The sequence below is a fragment of the Hemitrygon akajei genome, chromosome 10 (genome assembly GCF_048418815.1).
Source record: "Hemitrygon akajei chromosome 10, sHemAka1.3, whole genome shotgun sequence".
Classification (NCBI taxonomy): Eukaryota; Metazoa; Chordata; class Chondrichthyes; order Myliobatiformes; family Dasyatidae; genus Hemitrygon; species Hemitrygon akajei.
In genome coordinates, this window is record NC_133133.1 from 17,660,698 (window position 1) to 17,682,976 (window position 22,279).

At 44.7% G+C, this 22,279-nt stretch overlaps 1 protein-coding gene across 3 annotated transcripts in view; it reads right to left on the bottom strand.

The window, feature by feature from the left end:
* LOC140734179 (phosphatidylinositol-3-phosphate phosphatase MTMR1-like) overlaps nt 1-22,279 on the bottom strand; it is a 57,155-nt gene that overhangs the window by 10,518 nt on the left and 24,358 nt on the right. For all 3 annotated transcript variants that reach the window (XM_073057822.1, XM_073057819.1, XM_073057821.1), the window contains 9 exons: nt 19,795-19,896; nt 17,259-17,342; nt 15,524-15,673; nt 12,402-12,590; nt 10,802-10,987; nt 9,395-9,601; nt 7,083-7,175; nt 4,175-4,288; nt 1,596-1,772 (listed from right to left, as the gene is read on the bottom strand). In XM_073057822.1, the coding sequence (XP_072913923.1) occupies nt 1,596-1,772; nt 4,175-4,288; nt 7,083-7,175; nt 9,395-9,601; nt 10,802-10,987; nt 12,402-12,590; nt 15,524-15,673; nt 17,259-17,342; nt 19,795-19,896 (1,302 nt within the window). The remainder of the gene's footprint in view (nt 1-1,595; nt 1,773-4,174; nt 4,289-7,082; nt 7,176-9,394; nt 9,602-10,801; nt 10,988-12,401; nt 12,591-15,523; nt 15,674-17,258; nt 17,343-19,794; nt 19,897-22,279) is intronic.

Here is a 22,279-nt window from a genome sequence, read left to right on the forward strand (position 1 = left end):
GCCACTATCCTGGTGAATTTGCACAATCATAAACACAAGAGATTCTGCAGATGCCAGAAATTCAGAGCAACAAACGTAAAATCCTGAAGGAACTCAGCAGCTTCTATGGAGAGGAATAAATATTTTTGTGCCAAGACCTTACATCAGGCCTGATGAAGGAATGCATCTTATACTAGGGGACTGTTCAATAGTATAATGTCAGCGGGATAGAAGCTGTCCTTGACTCTGGTGGAATGTGCTTTCTGCTCAATGTGAAGAAGGAGAAGAGAGAGTGCCCAGGTTAAGTGGGGTCTCAATATCCTGATGGAGGGTCTCAACAAAACGTTGACTGTTTATTCTTCTCCATAGATGCTGCCTGACATGCTGAGTTCTTCCAGCATTTAGGATTTGTAAAATACCTCCGTCATCCCTGTTCATCCTTGAAACTAGTGTCCTCTTGTGCTCCTTCCACTTTGTTCTCCTGATGTTCCTAAGTATAATTGTTTAACATTGAATTCTCTGCAGAGGTATATAATCATCCAGTCTATGTTTCTCATTATTATATAAAAACCATTTCACCTCCCCTTTGCTCCAAGGAAGAGATCAGCTTTATTTGCCACATATACATCCAAACATCAAAACATACAGTGAAATGTGTCGTGTGTCAACTACCAACACAGTCTGAGGCTTGTGTTTGGGGCAGCCTGAAAGTGTCACCATGTTTCCTGCACCAACATAAGATGTCCATGACTCACTAACCCTAATGGGTACGCGTTTGAAATGTGGGAGGAAACGAGAGAAAATCCACGGGGTCCATGGTGGGAGCACACAAACTCCCCATGGGGTCACAGGGAGAACAAACACACAAACTCCCCACCGGGTCACGGGGAGAACAAACACACAGACTCCCCACGGGGTCACAGGGAGAACACGCACACAGACTCCCCACAGGGTCACAGGGAGAACACACACACAGACTCCCCACGGGGTCACAGGGAGAACACACACACAAACTCCCCACAGGGTCACAGGGAGAACACACACACAGACTCCCCACGGGGTCACGGGGAGAACACGCACACAGACTCCCCACAGGGTCACAGGGAGAACACACACACAGACTCCCCACGGGGTCATGGGGAGAACACACACACAGACTCCCCACGGGGTCATGGGGAGATTGCACAAACTCCTCTATCCCACTGTAATGAGACTACTAAATCATTCCCTAGTATACGACAAACTCCCAACCTCAGAGTTCAACTCATTACATTCTTGCACTTTACTGTTTACCCGCACTGTATTTTCCCAGTAGCCGTTACACTTTATCCTGCACTGTTACTGTTTTCCCTTATTCTAGCTCAATGCACTGTGTAATGATCTGATCTGTAGGAACAGTATGCAAGACAAGCTTTTCACTATCTCGGTATGTGTGACAAGTTGCAATGCCAAGAAGCTGAAGGTTAATGAAAAGATCTATAGAAGAGATGGAACAGACGAGAGCCAACCAAGACTGATCAAGGGCTGTGGAATAAAATAAGCTTTTTCAACAAATTGGATGGTGAACATTCCTTACGTTAATACTCCACATTTTCCTTTATTCATTATCACCTTACCTGAGGTCTCATCCTTGGGTTCCACCTGACATAATAGTTCACCCACAACTCCAAATGCCGTAAACTGGTCACCGGGTAAAGCACATGGTTTTCATAATTCACATAAAATGGGTTGGTGAACTCCTCCAGTTGACTGTTAATGTAGGACCAAAGGGAGATTGTCTTTGTCTGCACTTCCTGTAAAAACGAACATTACACAAGCAATGTTATACTGGAACAGGGCCACTATTAGTGAATACACAGTGCACAATCCACACTTTACACTTACAAATCACCAACCACCATTCTTGTATTTCAGCTATCCCCCCATCAATGGGAAGACAAGGAATGCAAAATTCTTTTCTGTGTTGAATTCTAAGTGCAAAATGACAAGATTGTTGTAAAACCCCAATTGGTTCACTGCTGTCCTTTCTGGATAAAAATCACCCACCCTAACTCATAGCTCACACCAACAGTGAATTCCAAAATGCCCGAACAAGCCAATCAGTTTCAGATTTACTTATCACATGTACATTGGAAGGAACAGTGAAATGCGTTACTTGCATTAACAACCAACACGCCCAAAGATGGGCAAGGGGGCAGCCCGCAAAAAGCAGAGGAGGACAGGTTCTTGATTAGTAAGGGCGTCAAAGGTTATGGGGAGAAGGCTTATGGGGAGAATGGGGTTGAGAGAGGTATTAAATCAGCCATGATGGAATGGGAGAGCAAACACAATGGACCAAATGGCCCAACTCTACTCCGATATCTTGTGGTCTTAAGTGTCACCACACATTCCTGACAATATAGCATGCCCATAATGCTTGGTCCAGCTACATAATACACAATAAAACAGCACACACCATACAGCAAAGCATCAATAGAGAAACAAGCCAATTCGTCCCACCCACCCACCTGGGACATTCTTACTAATGCATTAACCCTTCATAGGTGCTTTGTTTTAAGGTGGAAACATAAGTGGTGTTAAAGCATTATAAAAGAGTGCAATGAATTGTTGGTACAATAAATGTAGAGAAGCTGTGCTAACTATATTTACTGTATACAGTATATTGCAAATAAACTATATTTTGAAATAAAATAATGCACTGAAGTGACACGTCAAACCTGCTTCAATGGCACCACCCAAGCCCATAACCTCCACTGCCAAGTTCAAGGACAGTTAGTGATTCCATCACTTTCAGGTTCCTCACTACTCACACGCCATACTGACTTGGAAATACACTCTGTGTCCTCTTTATTAGGAACATCTATACATTAATGCAAATATCTACTCAGCCAATCAGTACACTCAATGCATAAAAGCAAGCAGACATGGTCCAAGAGGTTCAGTTGTTGTCCAGACCGAACATCAGAACAGGGAAGAAATGTAATCTAAGTGACTTTGACCGTGGAACGATTGTTGGTGCCAGACAGGGTGGTGTGAGTACCTCAGAAAAGACTGATGTCCTAGGATTTTCACACACAATGGAGGTTACAGAGAATGGTGCGAAAAACAAAAAGCATCCTGTGAGCAGCAGTTCTGTTGGCGTAAACACCTTGTTAATGAGAGAGGTCAGAGGAGAGTGGCCAGAATGGTTCAAGTTGACAGTAACTCAAATAACCACGCGGTACAACAGTAGTGTGTAGAAGTGCACAACACGCCAAACCTTGAAGTGGAAGGACTACAGCAACAGAAGACCACACTGGGTTCCACTCCTGTACCTAATAAAGAGGCCAATGAGTGTATATTTCTGTTCTTTCATCATCACTGGAATGAATCCTGCAACTTCCTCCTCAACCAATGGAACTGAGGTAGTACTTTAGTGAGGGGGACTATAACTATTCAGGGTAACTGGGAATGGGCTATAGATGTTGGCCATTTCAGTGACACCCACACCTCACAAAATGAATGCTTGAAATTTTGCCAAGTCACAACCCCATTCTATAAATTAGGTTTAATTGGAATGTTTTTGTGTTAACAACACAATGACATGGTTGCGTAGCAGTTACAAGCGCCAGTGATTGGAAGACCGGGGTGGAATTCCTGCCACTGTCTGTAAAGAGTTTGTACGTTCTCGCCATGACCATGTGGGTCTCCTCCAGGTACTCCAGTTTCCTCCCAAATTCCAAGGACAGATAGTAAGATCATCTTTACTTGTCAAATGTACACTAAAACACACAGTGAAATGCGTCGCTTATGTCAAATCAAATCTGCAACGATTGTGCTGGGATTGTCTTTGGCGCATGGTTAGGGTGAGTGAGTTGTGAGCAAGCTATGTTGGCGGGGGGTACGTGGCAACACTTGCAGCTGCCCAGCACATCCTCCCACCTGTCCACCTGGATGAAACCCACCAGTGTTGGTCATTGACACAAACGATGCCGTTCACTGTCCGTTTCGATGTACACATAACAAATAAAGCTAATCTTATACAGTACATTAATGCTGATGGAAATGCGACTCCTCAACACTTGCTGTGATTGAAATGTCTGTGGCTTTTCAGCAAAGAGCTTTATACGATACAAGCCTCCTGTCATAATGCACAGGGTCTGAGAGGGAGAACTTGGTTCTATCTGTCCTCTTCAGCACCATTCTCATCACCTACCTCTTTCACTCTCTGTTGCTCACAATTGTACAAGAATGTCCCAAACAGGCAGCTGTACAGATGGTCCAGGATGGTCAGCAGGAAGAGCTCATTAAATTCAAACGCTGCCGGGAACTAAATCAGGAGAAATACAATATGTAAATGCAGAGAGCAAACAATCGCAATTACTCACAAGCAGAAGGTGAAAGAAATCTGAAACGTAACAATGGAATGGAAGTATTCCAATTTACAATGGTTCTCAGCTGCATCTAGGAGTTATGGTTGGGGTATGTGAAATAGGGGAGAGCGTATTACAGCACAGAATGATGATGGGCCAACCTTAAACCCTACTCTAAGATAAATCTAACCTTTCCCTCCTACATCATCATCATCATCATCATGTGCTGTGTCGTATGACATGGGCAATCGTAGTCTTACCATTCCGGGGAGAAAAGTCCTAGCTCACTCAACCTTTCCTCCTAAGACATGCTCTCTAGTCCAGGCAGCATCTTGGCAAATCTCCTCTGCACCCTCTCTAAAGCTTACAAATCCTTTCTATAATGTGGCAACCAAAACTAAACGCTATACTCCAAGTGTAGTCCAACCGGAGTTCTACAGGGCTGCAACATTACCTCACGGCTCTTGAACTCAATCTCCTGACTAATGAAAGCCAAAGCACCTGATGTCTTCTTAACCACCCTATCAACTTGCAGACCTGAGGGATCTATGGCCATGGATCCCAAGATCCCTCAGTTCTTCCAAATTGCCATTAACCTTGCATTCTACCTTCAAATTTGACCTTCTAAGTAAATCACTTCATACTTTTCCAGGCTGAACTCCATCTGAGAGGAGAAAGGCAGATTTGAGCAGAAGTATGGCAGACAAACACAGAGGCAATAACAGAGGTGGGACCCAAAGGGGGCAAAGTCACTGACACAGAGGGAGGGACCAAAATGGAGATGTATATTCCAGGGTGCAGCAGTAACAATGGTAACAAAGTCACTGTTTAGTCTACAGTCCAATTGAAATTAGTGTACTAGAAGAGGGATAATTTGATCCACCTCTTTGTCATTCATCAGAGATTATCCTGAAGGTGAGGAAATACAGTTTTATCACAGTCATAGAGAAACAGCGCCACCAAATCCAGGCTGGTCATCAACCACTCATTCACACTAATCCTCCAGAAACACAAAAGATTCTGCAGATCCTGAAAATCCAGGTAACATGCGCAAAATTCAGCAGGTCAGGCAGCAAGTAAGGAGAAGAATGATGTTTCAGGTCGAGACCCTTCGTCTGGACTGGAAAGAAGAAGAAACTGGAATAAACAGGTGGGAAGAGAGTGGTCCTGATGAAGGGTCTCGGCCCAAAACGTTGGCTACTCTTTTCTCACGGATGCTGCCTGACCTGCTGAGTTCTTCCAGCGTTGTGTACGCATTCTAAGAGAGGGGAAAGAGTTGAAGCTGGTAGATGAGAGGTGAGACAAGGTGAGGGAAGGTGGGATGACGTGAGAAGCTGGAAGGGGATAGCTGGAAAAGGTAAAAGGTAAAGGCTGAATAAAGAATCTGAAAGGAGAGGAGAGTGGACTCCCCCTTGGGAGAAAAGGAAGGAAGAGGAGCACTAGAGGAAGTGATAGGCAGGTGAGGAGAAGAGAAAGGAACACCAGAATGGGGAATGGAAAAAGAGAGAAAGGGACAGAGGAGAAATCCTCCATTAATCCCACATTCTCATCAACCCTCCCAAGATTCTATCACTAACCTCTGGACAGTTACAGTGGTCAATTAATCAACCAACCCACAAGTAAAGATCTGAATAGGAAGAACACTGAAACCCTGGACACAGGTGGCCTTACCTACAGTATGACATTACAGGGGAGGTACTCTACAGTTCCCAAGCAGCAACCTACAATGACAGAAATGGTGGCAGTGCTGTCTGAGAAGAGGTGGTGAAGGCCCATTAGTGGCGGCTCACCTGTGGAGGAGGTGTCAATGAAAGGAAATGAATAAGAACAGAGGAGACTTTGGAGAATTCACACAGGACACTGCAGCTGCAAGAGGTGTGTGAAATAAAAGAGAATGCTGGAAATACTCAGCAGGTCAGGCGGCATCTGTGGAGAGCGACCTTTCATCAGAACAGTTCAAGGCTGATTATCAGTGTAATTCAATATTAAGTCAGAAAGGCTTCTACAAACCACACTAGACGCCCAGATGATCTGCTCCGGTGAATGCTGATTTAAGGGGTGCCAGTGAAGTCAACCCAAGTAAAGAGACACCCAGTGCACCAACAAGGACCAAAAATGCCTCCCTACTTTGGACTCTCACTGCCTCAGTAAAGCAGCCAGCATAATCAAAGATCCCACCCACCGCAGACATTCTCTCTTCTCCCCTCTCTCATAGAGCAGAAGATACAAAAGCCTGAAAGCATGTACCACTGGGCTCACAGACAGTTTCTATCCCACTGTTACCAGACTCTTGGCCTCACAATATACCTCGTTACGATCCTGCACTTGTTTATCTGCACTGTACTTTCTCAGTAGTTTTTACACTTCATTCTGCATTGCTACTTTATTATCTTATTCAACCTTAATTTGATAACTTGTGTAATAATTTGATCTGTATAGACAGTATGAAAGACAATCGTTTCACTGTATCTTGGTGCAAGTGACAGTAATGAACCAACAAACCAACACTAATATACCTCAGAATCAGGGTTAATATCACTGACACATCATGAAATGTGATGTTTTATGACAGCAGTACAGTGCAATACATAATAACAAAAACTAAAACTTATAGGAAGAAATATATATAAAAAACACATGAAATAAGTAGTGCAAAATGAGAGGAAAAGTAGCGAGGCATTGTTCATTGTCCATTCAGAAACCTCACGGTGGAGGGGAAGAAGCTGTCCCTAAGATGTTACATTCACATACCTGTCTTGTCATCTGCCACACACAGTCAATGAACTGAAGGAAGATGGGCGAGCGATCAGCAGCTGCATGGTTCTCATCCCCATGTCCTACTCTCTGAAAGGGAGAGAGGGATTCGCAATTACACAAGAATCTGCCTGAACATGGGATGTCACAAAGCACAGTACATCTAATGAATATAACCAGCTTCACATCTATGATGTTTGAATCCAGTTTAATTCCAACCCTCCATTCCCATTCCAACATGTTGGTCCATGGCCACCTCTACTGCCAGATGAGGCCACTCTCAGGTTGTAGGAGCAACACCTCATATTCCTACTGGATAGCCTCCACCCTGATGGCATGAATATCGATTTCCCCAACTTCCAATCATTTCTACCCTCCCTCTTCTCTCCTTTCATTTCCTCATTCAGGCTCCTCTCTTACCCCTTCTCCTCACCTGTCCATCGCCTCCTGCTGGTGTCCCACCTCCTTCACTTCCTCCCAAGGTCCACACTCCTTTCCTAACAGATTCCTTCTTCTTCAGACATTTACCTTTTCCACCTTCTCCCAGTTTTTTACTTCCTCTCCCATGCCCCCACACCCATCTTCCCCCCACTTAGCTTTACCTATCATATTCTAGTTTATACTCCTTCTTCCCCACTCACTCTCTTATTCTGACTTCTTGCCTATTCCCCTCCAGTCCTAATGAAGAATCTCAGCCCAAAACATTGACTCTTTTTCATCTCCATAGATACTGCCTGACTTGCTAAGTTCCTCCAGCATTTTGTGTGTCGCTCTGGAAATTTCCAACGTCTGCAGAATCTCATGTTGATAACCAAGTATGACCAACTTTACACCTTGAGGAACACATTTGTTGCTTTGTGCATAGCAAGAAACCAGGAACAACACTGACCAGCTTCAATGATGTCTTCTAAAAGATAAATATTTGCCAAGAGAATGAAAGATCATTAAGCCTAATTGGTCCATGCTGAGCAAGACTCCCATCTAATCATTCCTCCATTTGCCCATATTTGGCCTATTTCCCTCTAAACCAGGGGTTCCCACCTTTTTTTAAGCCATTGACCAATACCATTAAGCAAAGGGTCCATGAAACTCAGGCTGGGAATTCCTGCTCTAAACCTTCCTATCCATTTGCCCGTCCAATCTTGTTAATGTACCTACCTGAACCACTTCCTCAGGCAGCTCATTCCAAAGACTGTCCACTCTCTGCGTGAAAATTTTGCCCCTCAGTTTCCTTTCCCTCATTAAACCTTTCCACTCTCACCTTAAACCTATGCCCGCTGCTTCTGGATTCCCCAGTCCTTAGAAAAAGACTATTTAACTGAGTCTCCCTACGCCAGTAATGATTTTAATTACCTTATAAGGTCACTACGCAATCTCCTTCACTCCAGGGATAAAAAGACCCAGCCTATCATTCTCCCAGACTCCACCAAATAAAGCCCTTGGCTCTCAACCTCCAACTGAGTCTGCTGATTTAAATAATAAGATCTTCTAGAGGACAGGCATGGATTTATTTTAATGCTCCTTCTCAAGGTGGCACTGGGAAGAACATAGAACTCCTCATGAATTGCTGTGACTTGGATTGTGTGCTCAATCTTTAGAAGGGAAGCTTAAACACTTTAGTGAAATCCATGCTCAATTTCCCCCTCAGGCTGGGCGACTAGAACTAGAAGTTGTAGGGTTAGGGCGAAATACCTAAGGGGCACCTGAGGGGGAACTTCTTCACTGGGTGGGTGCCGCGAGTGTGGCACGAGCTGCCAGAGGACGCAGGCTCAATCGGTTTCCTCTGGCTGCTCCAGTTTCTACACAAGGGGCGCTACAGTACCGAAGCAGTTATCGCGACGCTATTACAGCCCAGGGTGTTGAAGTTCAGGATTCAATTCCTGCGCCCTCTGTAAGAAAGTTTGTGCATTCTTCTTGCGTGCGTGCGGGATTCCTTCGGGTGCTCCGGTTTCCTCCCACAGTCCCAAGACGAACCGTTTAGGTTAACCAGTCGTTGTAAGTTGTCCCATGGTTAGGCTAGGGTTAAGTGGATGGGTTGCTGGGTGATATGGCTCAGTACACCAGGAGGGCCCGTCCGCACTGAATCTCGAGATAAATTTGAGATAGGTACATGGATGAGATGGGTATGGAGGTCTCTGGGTCAGGTACAGCTAGATGGGTCTAGGCAGAAGATCTGGCTGGCATGGAGTAGATGGGCTGAAGGGCCTGTTTCTGCGCTGCAGTGCTCTTCGACTTCATTAGACGCCATACCAACCAAAGTGATTCCAATCTGCTCACTCCTGACTGTGCTGCTCTCCTGGTTTACTTACAACTGCAAATCTGTGCCCAAAACTCAGCCATTCCTTCTCCAGCAGGACTTCAAACCCCTTGATGGTTCGGTAGTAGCTGTCAAGGATTAGCATACTGAGGGACGTGAGCTGCGAAGTGCGATCCCAGCCATCGCTGCAGTGGACAACAACCGAGGTCTTCGCAGATTCAACCTTGTCGGCAATGCGGACTGCTCCGGCCAACAGGATCTGCGAGACAGAAGGGAAGAGCCAGTTCAGATTCAGATATTTATCACAGGTACATCAAAACATACAGTGAAATATGTCACAAACTAGAGAAAATCTGCAGATGCAGGAAATCCAAGCCACACACACAAAATGCTGGAGGAACTCAGCAGGCCAGGCAGCATCTATGGAAAAGAGTACAGCTGACGTTTTGGACTGAAATCCTTCAGTCCTGCTGAGTTCCTCCAGCATTTTATGAGAGAAATACGTCGTTTGCGTTAACAACCAAAACAATCTGAGAATGAGCTGCAGATAGCCCCCAGGTTTCGCAACACATTCTGGTGCCAAAATATCATGCCCAAAATGATCAGCAGGACAATACAAGAAACAACAGCAGCAGCAAAACAAGCGCCTCTCCACCTATCCACACACAGGCCGCATCCAGGCCTCCAGTCCTTGTCCCTGGACTTTCAGACTTACAGACACTGGGCTTCCAACTTCAGACTTTGTCCCAGTACTCAACAAGCATGGGCTCCACCTCTGAGGTTCCGGGCTCGCACAAGCCCCCAGGTTTGGTGATCCGGACCCACGTGACGCCCCCATGACTACATGGGTTGCTTCCCACACTCTCACTTAATTGTTCATCCAGGCATAACTGGGCAGCATGAACTCATTGGGCCGGAAGGACCAGGTACCATAAAGTAACACATGTTCCTGCCAACAATTCTCTCCTCCAAGAGGACCACAACCTTGTCGTAGGGTTTGGAGGCTTGCGTGCCTCAATGACCCAGAGAGCTATGTTGGCTTGAGTCAGGGCCTTATGCTTTCGCTCTTAGTAGGGTCACCCATGCCAAACAGGTCAAAGGGTAGAGGCCAGACTAAGAGTGGTCCACCAGCCCTCCAGGTGCTGGGGTTCAGCTCAGGGCTAACAACCATGACTGGTAAAACAAATCTGTTACAGAAACAGCAATGAAGAATCCTTCTGCATCTGTGTGCGATGGTATTCCTGAGTCTCCACCCAGGACTTGCAAGGCTGAATGAAAATCGAGAGGAAGCTACTGACATGATGAAGGAAGCCCTGAACACTGCTAGAGATGGAGGACCTTCATCGCTGCTCTAACCGCCAATGGCATAACAGGCAGAAGTAAATAAGTAACAATTGTGCCAATGAATAGATACAGTTTAGAGGGGGACACAAAATCAGGACAGGAAATAAAGACTCACCCGTATGTACTCTAGCCAATGAGTCGAATCGATATTTGACAGCCACTTGGATTCATCTATGACTGGGTAAACAAAGTCCTTCAGTTTCCTCAGAGACTCCCTCATGACATGGATATTATGAATCTCCAAGAAAACAAGCTCGGCATTTGAGTAGGCACTTTCACTCTCAAAGCCTCCTCCTTTGGCCTGAACAATGGCAACAAGAACGCATGCATCAATGGAAATCTGAAGCGAGCAATCGTTAAACATTTTTAAACGCATAGAAAGTGATGTCCCACTGCATAAATGCAGTGGCTGAGTTTACTAAACAAACACAACACAGGGGAATCTGCAAATCAGTCAACTGAAGACACGAGACTGTACTTTCAATCTTTGGGATTCTCAAAGATCCTTCCTAATCTCAAACAATTGTTTGAAAACAAGATGGCAGCCCTCATCCGAGGAGAGCAGACTAACCTTGCTTTTTTATTTTCTTCAGGAAAGATATACAGTTTTCAATTGAAATCACTGACCCCACACCACCCCCCGTGCTCCAGTAACTGTCTTACCCCATTCAATTCCCACCAACCCAACCCCGCAGTTATTTATTTTAGTACCTCAAAAGGAATTCATTGAGTACCACACAAAATATTACGGATATACTCTCAGTGGCCACTTTATTAGATGCACCTGCTTGTCAATGTAAATATCTAATCAGCCAATCATGTGGCAGCAGATTAGAAGTATGCAGACTTGTCAAGAGGTTCCATTGTTGTTCAGAACAAACATCAGAAAGGGGAAGAAATGTGATATAAGAGACTTTGACTCTGAAATGATTGTTGATGCCAGACCAGGTGGTTTGAGTATCTGAGAAACTGCTGATCTCCTGGGATTTTCGCGCACAACAGTCTCTAGAGTTTACAGAGAATGGTGTGAAAAACAAAACAAAAAAATCCAATGAGTAGCAACTGTGTGGGTGAAAAGGCCTTTTAATGAGAGAGGTCAGAGGAGAATGGCCAGACTGGTTCAAGCTGACAGGAAAAGGTGGCAGCAACTCAAATAACTACACGTTACAACAGTGGTGTGCAGAAGAGCATCTCTGAATGCACAACATGCCAAACGTTGAAGTGGATGGGCTACAGTGCAGAAGACCATGAACATACACTCAGGGGCATTTAGTTACATCCAGGAGGTACCTAATAAAGTGACTGGACGAGGGGGGAGACAGGATAGAGTCGAGGTATGAGGAGATAAGTTCAGTGGGGCATGAGCAGACAGAAACACTGGGCCTCCTAGAATGCCCTGCTTGTGGATTTTGGGCAAGAGATAGAAGTGGGAAATGCTGGGTTGGGAACCATCGGGTTCGAAGCTGCAGAAGGAAAACCTCCTGATGTAGGCCTTCAACCCAAAACATCAACAATTCTTTTCCCTGCAAAGATGCTGACTGACCCTCTGATTTGCTGCTGCGGGTACTTTGTTGCTTGTAAAGCAGTCATTCTGCCTACAAAAGCATTAGATGATTGTAAACAAATCTAGTGTAATGGTTCATGGGCTTAGGTTCCAGCAACATTTTTTTTTTAAACATCCACTTTACCCCCTAAACAACATCCACAGTTGGCACCTTATTGGCATCTGCAACGCTGTTCTGTCGAGCGTCGAAGATAGTTAACTTGTGAGACTGAGCATTAGCATCCATGATGGTCTGTAAGTACTTCTCATCTTCCTTGCATCGCTTGTCATTGGGTCCAACCATTGGCTGGCTGCATCTGGTAATCGTCGCTTGGGTTTCTGGATGGATCCATGACAGAACCTGGGGGGGAAAAAACAGGGAGGAGTTCCAGGCATCATTCATATTCAATGGCTCACAAGCATTTGAATCAGCAACAAAGCATTCACTGAGTCGTACAGCATGGAAATAGGCCATTCGGCCCATCCACAACAGGGCAAGCTGTTAATTCTGCCTTATCCCATCGAACCACACCTGGACCACAGCCCTCCACACTCCTCCCCTCTGTGTACTTAGCCAAACTTCTCTTAAGTGTTGCAACTGAACCCGCATCCACCATTTCCATCAGCAGCTCATCCCACACTCGCACCACCGTCTGAGTGAAGAAGCTCCCCTTCATGTTCCTGTTAAATATTTCACCTTTTACGCTTAACCCACGACCTCTAGTTCTAGATTCACCCAACCTCTGTGGGAAACCAGGTTGCATTTAACTTATCTATACTGTATCCCTCACAATTTTGTAGCCTCTATCAAATCTCCCCTTATTCTCCTATGCTCTAGGGATAGATTCAATCTTCCCGTTATTGCAGGTCCTCAAGACCAGCAACACCTCTGCACTCTTTCAATATTATAAATATATTTGCCAGAGATAGGTGACCAGAACTACACACAATACTCTAAATTTAGCTTCACTAATGCCTTCTACAACTAACATAACATCCCAACTCCTGTACTCAATTCTTTAATTTATGAAGGCCAATGTGCCAAGAGCTCCCTTTATGACCCTATCTAGCTTTGACGCCAATTGCAAGGAATTATGGATCTGTACTCCCATATCTCTCTGTTCCACCACACTCCACAATGCCCTACCACTCACCATGTAAACTATCCTGGTTTGTCCTCCCAAAGTGCAATGCCTCATACTTGTCTGCATTAAATTCCATCTGTTATTTTTCCAGCTGGTCCAGATCCCGCTGCAAAATTTGATCGCCTTCCTCACGGTCCTCTACGCCCTCCAATCCTGGTGTCATCCGCAAATTTGCTGAAAAATGACCCTTCATCCAAGATATGCCATTAAAAGTTTCTTATCCTTGTACCTGTCCAAATGCCTTTTGAAAGTTGTTATTGTACCTGCCTCAGCCACTTTCTGACAGCCCGCTGTAAATGCAAACTGCCCTCTGTGTAAAAACTGTGGTTCACAAGTTGCTATTAAGTCTCTCCCCTCTCAACTTAAAGTGCGCCCTCTAGTTCTTGATTTCCCACCTTTGGGAAAAACACTTCATTCATTCACCCTATCTAAGACCCTCAAGATTTTTATACACCTCTATAGCATCATTCTGTGATCCTCGCATGTCCAATTCACCCCATAACTCAGTCACTCAAGTCCTAGCAACACCCTAAACAAATTTCATGTCATACGTCAGCGATAATAAAAGTGATCAACCTCTGTTCTGATGCCTCTGCATTCGAGGTCTCTCCAGCGAGGCTGTCAGAAGTTACCAAAATTCTGCGATATATAGATTGGACTGGACTCCTTTCGGTTTTATGTCTTTTATATTGTGTATTTTCGCCCATTTAATTTTGAGCAATTTAATTGTGGCGTGATTTGTCACTTTTTTTTGTGCAGGAGGGTGCTGGGGTTTGATATTCTTGCAGTTTGCCGATTTGTTTTTCTGTGTGGGGGAGAGGGATTGATGCTCTTGTTGCCAATTTCTAAGTGTTTTTTGTGTTGGGGAAGTGATTGATGTTTCTTTTTGAATGACTTCCAAGGTTTTCTTTGTTTCGTGGCTACCTGGAGAAGACAAATCTCAGAGTTCTATACTGCACACGTGCAATTACACACAATTAAATGAACCTATGAACCTTATAAACCTTTGATTCTGATTCAACACTCCACGTGTGGCCTCACTTATGTCTTGTACAACTACAGGCCCTGAGGATGAAACAAGTTTAATCATTTGGCCTCTCTCACCTGCTCTACACTTTGATAAGATCTTTGATAACTTCAGTGTTGCTTTCCTGCACTGACACCATATCCCTCGATTCCACTAATAAACAAAACCTGCTGACCTGCACTCTAACTCAGAGCCTCCTCGGCCCTCTTCTTTGGAGAATTCCGAATGACTGAAGAAATTTCTTTTTGCCTCTATCACAATAGTTGGTTAATCATTCTTGGACCGTCAAGCGAGGGAAAGAACATTCAGCAACCACCTTGTTTGGGCTCTATTTGAGGGAACGCTGCGTGCCATGTGACACTCGCAGAGACGGTAAAGGATGAGGCTGATTTCACTCCCACATCGGAGTTGTGAGGGAATATAACATACAGTTGGAATCAAAAACTTGCCAGCTGTGGGAATGAGTAAGGGTAACCACAGAGCTGAGAAATTAGCTGCTTCAGTTTCAGTGCAGTGTCCCGGACAGCTCTCGTGTTCCAGCTACTTTAGCCCACCAGAGCCTGTGAAACTACAATGTGGGTGTGCCAACTCCTGTAAACAAGAAGTTTCCCCTCATGTTCCCCTTAACCTTTTCACCTTTCACCCTTAACCCACGACCTCTTATTGTAATCCCACCCTACATCAGTGGAAAAAGCCTGCTTACATTTAGCTTAGCTATAATCATAACCTCATAATTTTATTCCATCAAATCTCCCCTCGGTCTTCTATGCTCTAAAGAATAAAGTCCTAACCTATTCAAGCTTTCCTTATAACTCAAGTCCTAAAGACTCGGCAACATCCTTGTAAATTTTCTCCATACTCTTTCAACCTTATCTACATCTTTCCTGCATGTAGGTGACCAAAACTGTGTACATCATTGAGATATGAACCATAAGACCATAAGACATAGGAGCATAATTAGGCCATTGAGCCCATCGAGTTTGATCCACCATTCGATCATTGCTGATTTATTATCCTTCTTAACCCCATTTTCCTGCCTTCTCAATGTAAAATTTGACACACTTACTAATCAGGAACCTATCAGCCTCAGCTTTAAATGGTGCACAGCAAACAACAACTTACCGGGAATCGGCCACTGGCCCGAAAAGCTACCACTTTGCAAAGGTCATCGTCCTTGACGCTGGTTGGTATGACCACAATTGCCGGGTATGTGTCACAGAGTTCATAGTTACTGTTGACTTTAGATATTGTCCAGCTTTCATTTGGCAGGCCCTATGACAATATTTTTTAAAAGTCAAAGTGAATTTATTGCCAAAGTACACATATGTCACAATATATTACCTTGCGATTCATTTTCCTGCCGACATTTATGGGAAAATAAAGAAATACAATAGACTTTATGAAAAAATAGGCATAAACAAAGACCAATATGCAAAGGAAGGCAAATTCTGCAAATAAAAATTAAATAATACTTAGAACATGAGTTCAACATCCTTGAAGGTGAGTCTGTAGGTTGTCGAATCAGCTCAGAGTTGAGGTGGGTGAAGTTATCCACATTGGTTCAGGAGCCTGATGGTTGAAGGGTAATAACTGTTCCTGAACCTGGTGGTGTGGGAGCTAAAGCTCCTCTACTTCCTGACTGACAAATAACGAGAAGAGAGCATGGACTAGATGGTAGGGGTTCTCGTGAGAGCAGAGTAAATATGCTCAATGGTGGGCAGTGCTTTTCTTGTGGCAGACTGAGCTGTAGCCACCTCTCTCTGTAGCTCTTTTCTTTGTTTTGGAAAGGAAAATAAAAGTTCCAAAACAAAAGGCCGAAACAAAATTCTGCTGAACTTTGAGCAGAAAACAAACCGCTGGAGGAACTCAGCATGTCGAGCAGCATCTGTGTCAGTGAAAGAAATCGTCAATATTTCAGGTCACCCCTATCCCTTAGATTTCAGCATCTGCAGTCCCTTGCGTCTCCATTTCACTGCTGAACATTTAACCTTCAACCAAATCGGACATCTGCAGAACTTTTCTGGGTCCGTGACCTTAGTGGCATATGTTTTCAGCTTTGTATCTTCTGCCCGATGGGAGAGGAGAGAAGACAGAGTGTCTGGTGTAGGTTCATTTGTTCGTTATGTACCATGTCATATGACATGGGCCATCATGGTCTTTCCAAACCTTCGGCAAAGTTTTCTGCAGAAGTGGTTAGCCATTGCCTTCTTCTGGGCAGTGCCTTTACAAGACAGGTCACCCCAGCCATTTTCAATACTCTGCCTGGCTTCATAACCAGGACTTGTGATATGTACCAGCTCCTCATATGACCATCTACCACTGCTCCAATGGCTTCCTGTGACCCTGATCGGGGGTGGCTACCTTTGCCGTAGGGTGACCTGCAGGCTAGCAGAGGGAAGGAGTGCCTTACACATCCTTTGGTAGAGCTGTATCTCCACCCTGCTACCCTCAGGGGTAGGTAGGGTTTTTAAATGCACGGGCTGCTTTACTGAGGCAATGAGGAGTGTAGGAAGAGTCCACAGTGGGGAGGAGGTTTCTGTGATGAGCTGAGCTGTGTCCACAACTCTGTGGTCGCATTCCATTGCTATGGTGAGTCAGGACTATGAAAGTTGGTCTATGAACGTGTGGTATGACGGAGATACTGACCCAACACACCTCAAAATTACAGCCGTTACCAACTCCAGCTCAGGAGCTAGAAGAGAAAACTTGTGTTGGCTGTCAACACAGATGACACAATTCAGTGTATGCTGCAATGGACATGTGATAAATAAATACATTAAATAAAGCACACATTGTTTAAAAAAAACCATCCTTGCTCTAGAGTCTGTGGAAACCAAAAGAAACATAATTGACCGACCTGTCTTTTATATTCTGCAACAGGGTCGTACACCTTCCAACCCTGCACCGGGAAGTCCTCTTTGTATTTCATTGCAAAAAGTGGCTACATGGGAACAAAGAACACAGAGGCTCAGCAAGACAGCATTTCATTATTGAATACATATGCTACTTGGAACAGCAGCCTTGAGACCAAAGCAAAATGCTGCTGAACTCTGTTTCTGTCTAATGCTGCCTGTCTTCCTACATCTATCCAGCACATTCTTTTACTTATTTAAAAACACGAGGAATCCCCATGTACTGTAGTGACTGACGCAGCACCTAATGACGATGATGATAATAGTCCAACACATTAGCTACATGCCTAATGAGGCTGACTGAATATCCTGGAGTGTACCTCTGATCATTAAATGAGTACACAGCACCGTCTGCGGTCAGCAGGTGCATGCCCTGGGTATACTAACACGTTGTGCCACGGGTCAGGACAGGGGCAGAGAGACTGGAGGGAGAAGGTGTTTAGGAGGCAAAGGTGTCCTTGGAAAACAGAAAGAGAGGAAAGGAGAGAGAGAGAGAGAAAGACAGTGAGGGAAAGGAGGAGAGAGTGAGTGAGATGGAGAGAGAGAAATTAAAAGGGAGTAAGGGAGGTAGGGAAGGGGTGAGAAAAGAGAGAGAAAGAGGTGGGAGCGAGAGTGAGAAGCGGGGAAAGGGAGAGGGAGAGGAAGGGAGGAGGAGGGAGAGGAAGGAAGGAGGAGGAAGAGGGAAAAGGAGGAAGATGGAGTGAGAGAGAAGAGATAGGGAGGGGAAAAGGAGAGGTAGTGAGAGGGAGAGGAAGGGAGAAGGAGAGGAAAACAGGAAAAGGGGGGGTCAGGAAGAGAGATGGAGGGACAGAGAGAAAGAGGGAGAGGAAGAGAGATGGAGGTAAGGAGTGAGCGGCTGGGAAAGGAGTTTGCTTTGTTGTTGTTCTGCTGACAACGGTGGCCATGCGATGCAGCCGCCAGAACGAGGCGTTTGCCGGCTGCTCCAAGCACACCCTTGGGTGTATTGGTTGTTAATGCAAAAGTCGCATTTCACTGTATTTTCAGTGTATGTGTGATAAAAACGGAATCTAAATCTGAATCATAGGATCGGAAGAGGGCATGACAGCACGATGATCAGTTCCATTTGTAACCTTTCAGCAAATGATACAATCTAGACCCAGGCCTCACTCAGACCTGGGACTGGCCAACAACCACCTTCAACAAGCAAGAGTCTAAGCAATTTTTGTCGTTATATCTGAAAACAATGCCCTTCCTGCTGACTGCAGAACATGGCTATACTGGATCATAGAAGTTCTTTTCTTCCTTCTTCTTTACAGTTCTAAATACAGTGGATTCCGGTTAATCGGGCTTAATCAGGCCAGTAGCATTCTAGACTATAAAACCATAAGACATATGAGCAAATTTAGGCCATTGGCCCAACAATTCAGCTCTGCCATTCAATCATGTCATATTTATTTTCCTCTCTCAACCCTATTCTCCTGCTTTCTCCCTGTAACCTTTGGCACTCTGACTAATCAAGAACCTATCAACCTCCACTTTAAATGCACCCAATGACTTGAACTCCACAGCCAGCTGTGGCAACAAATTCCAGACACACCACCCCTGGGTAAAGAAATTCCTCCTCATCTCTGTTCTAAAAGGACATGCTCGTATTCTGAGGCTGTGCCCCGAGTCCTAGAGTCCCTCACTAAGGGAAACATCCTCTCTACATCCAGTCTAGGCCTTTCAATATTTGACAGGTTTCAATGAGATCACCCCTTAAAATGAGTACAGGCCCAGAGCCATCAAATGCTCCTCATACATTAACCCTTTCATTCCTAGGACTATTCCCATAAACCTCCTCTGGACCATCTCTAATGCCGGCATAACTTTTCTTTGATTTGGGTCCCAAAACTGCTCACAATACTCCAAATGTGGTCTGACCAAAGCCTTATAAGGCCTCAGGATAACATCCTTGCTTTTATATTCTAGTCCTCTCAAAATGATTTTTAATTATTTATTGGGATTGCAGTGCGGAACAGGTCCTTCTGGCCCTTGGCACCTAGCAACCCCCGATTTAACCCTAGCTAACCACAGGAAAATTTATCATGACAAATTAGCCTAACAAACAGTACACCTTTGGACTGAGAGGGGAAATCAGAGCACCCAGAGGAAACCCACGCAGTCACGGGGAGACCATACAAACTCCTTACAGGCAGCGGCAGGAATTGAACCCGGGTCGCTGGTACTGTAAAGCGTTGTGCTAAGCACTATGTTACCTCGCCATAAACAAGAGAAAGCCTACAGATGCTGGAAGTCAAAGTAATCCACACAAAATGCTGGAGGAAGTCGACGTTTCAGGCCGAGACCGTTCATCGGGACCGCTGAGTTCCTCCAGCATTTTGTGTGTATCATGCTACCGTGTCTCCCACTAATATTGCATTTGCCTTCCCTACTCTCCCTTCAGGGAGAGCCACTGTTCTAAAATGAATTCCAATTCTAAAATGAATTCCAACACATCGCACTGGCAGGCAAACTTACCAAGTTTTTTGAGACAGGAAAGGCATACAGGGTAAGATTCTCAAAGATCTCCAGTTTGGCATGTTCTTCCTGCTTGTAAGCAAACCGTAGGTTTCTCATATCCTGTTGAAAAAGTTGGGCAACATCATGTCAAATCACTTCCAGAAATAATGAAAAACACAGGACGTTGGAGAATTTAAATCCATGCAATTAAATGTGGACCTTGTTTTAAAAAGAAACACATCTGGGTGGAAGGGAGGAAAGAAGCTTGCTTTGCTGTTGTTGTTTTGCTGCTTGTTGGGTTCTATGTTGTTCTGCCGAGCATTGTGGGCATGTTACGTTGGCATCAGAATGGTGGTGACACTTACAGGCTGCCCATAGCATACCCTCGGTTGTGTTGGTTGTTAACACAATGAACCCACTTCACTGAACGTTTCAATATACACGTAACAAATAAACTTGAACCGTGAAAATACCAGATTGTTAGAGCACAGGAATTACAGCACAGGAACAGACTTCCAGCCCACGATGTTGTGTCAAACTAATTTAAATAGTAATTGAATGTTGAACAAATCTAATCCCTTCTGCCCGTATCCCACCATTCACTGAAGATGAGGTGTTTATGTAACAGCCTCTAAAACACAGCTACCATATTTGCCTCCACTACCAACCCAGGCAGTGTGCTCCGGATACCTACACTCTCAAGGACGCGTTACGATGTACATGATACATGTGATAAATAAATTTCAAACTGGATCTGAAACTCTGTGTGTATAAAAACATACCCCACACATTGCCCTTGAAGTTACCCATTCTCCCCTTAAATATATGCCCTGCAGTGTTAGACATTTCACCCAGAGAGAAAGGTATCGCCTCTCTCCTCCATTCCTTGCCTCTCATAATCTATCAGATCTTCACTCAGCCTTCGCCGCTCCAGAGAAAACAACCCAAATTTATCCAACCTCTCCTTATTGTGAAACTAACCTGGCTCACAGCTGCCATTCAGGGAAGAAAACCTGCCTTCAGCTGCTGGTGCGGCCTACACACGACTTCAGTGGTCAACCTGAAACTACCTCTGCAATTCAGAGGCATTTGGGGTGGGCCATAAATCAAAGTAAATTTATAATCAAAGTATGTATTTATCCCCATATACTACCCTCAGATTCATTTTAGAACACTACATCACAGTACAGGCCCTTCAGCCCTCCATGTTGTGCCGACCCATATAATCCTTAAAAAAAGTACTAAACCCACACTACCCCATAACCCTCCATTTTTCTTTCATCCATGTGCCTGTCCAAGAGGCTCCTAAACCCCTAATGTTTTAGCCTCCACCACCATCCCTGGCAAGTCATTCCAGGCACTCACAACCCTCTGTGTAAAAAAACTTACCCCTGATGTCTCCCCTAAACTTCCCTCCCTTAATTTTGTACATATGCCCTCTGGTGTTTGCTATTGGTGCCCTGGGAAACTGGTACTGACTATCCACCCTATCTATGCCTCTCATAATCTTGTAGACCTCTATCAAGTCCCCTCTCATTCTTCTACGCTCCAAAGAGAAAAGTCCCAGCTCTGCTAGCCTTGCTTCATATGACTTGTTCTCCAAACCAGGCAACATCCTGGTAAATCTCCTCTGCACCCTCTCCATAGCTTCCACATCCTTCCTATAATGAGGTGACCAGAATTGAACACAGTAAGACCTTCTCGTGAAACTAAAGAAGTGCAATAGAATTTATTTTAAAAAACGTATGCATAAACAAAGACTGACCATGAACCAACGTGCAAGAGACAAATTCCCAGCTCCAGCTCAGGAAGCTCTTATCCTACAACTGTCAGGCTGCTGAACCAGCACAGACAACGTCACTCACCACAGCACCAAAATGAACACAACCTATAGACTGAGATTCAAAGATCCCACAATTCATGTTCTCAATGTTTATTTATTTATTTGCTTGTTTATTTAGTTTTTGCAGTCTGTCTTCTTTTGCACAATGGTTACTTGTCAGTTGTTATGTGTCGTTTTTCATTGATTCCATTGTATTTCTTTGTTCTACTGTGAAGGCCCGCAAGAAAATGAATCTCAGGGTAGTGTATGGTGACTACCCTGTACTCAATTGTGCGATAAACAGGTAGCTAAAAATCGAGATCATGAACTGTTGAGTCTTTGAAAGTGGGTCTGTAGGTTGTGGAATCAGTTCAGTGTTGAGGTGACAGAAGTCATCCACGCTGTTTCGGGAGCCTGAAGGTTGTAGGAGAATAACTCTTTCTGAATAGATGCTGCCATTGCATGTCACGTTCTGCAATGAATATCTAAAGACCAGCTAAGCCAGGGAATGCTAAAGTGCACAAGCTCTGGACCATAAGGTGGCATAGCCTGGCAGAGACTCGGCTTCACTCCCAACCTCAGTCTGTTTGTGTGGAGTTTGCATGTTCGCCAGGTTCCCACTAGGTGCTCCCAAGAAGTTGATGGAGAGATGATTGGCAGAATAGGTTAAAGTAGGATTAG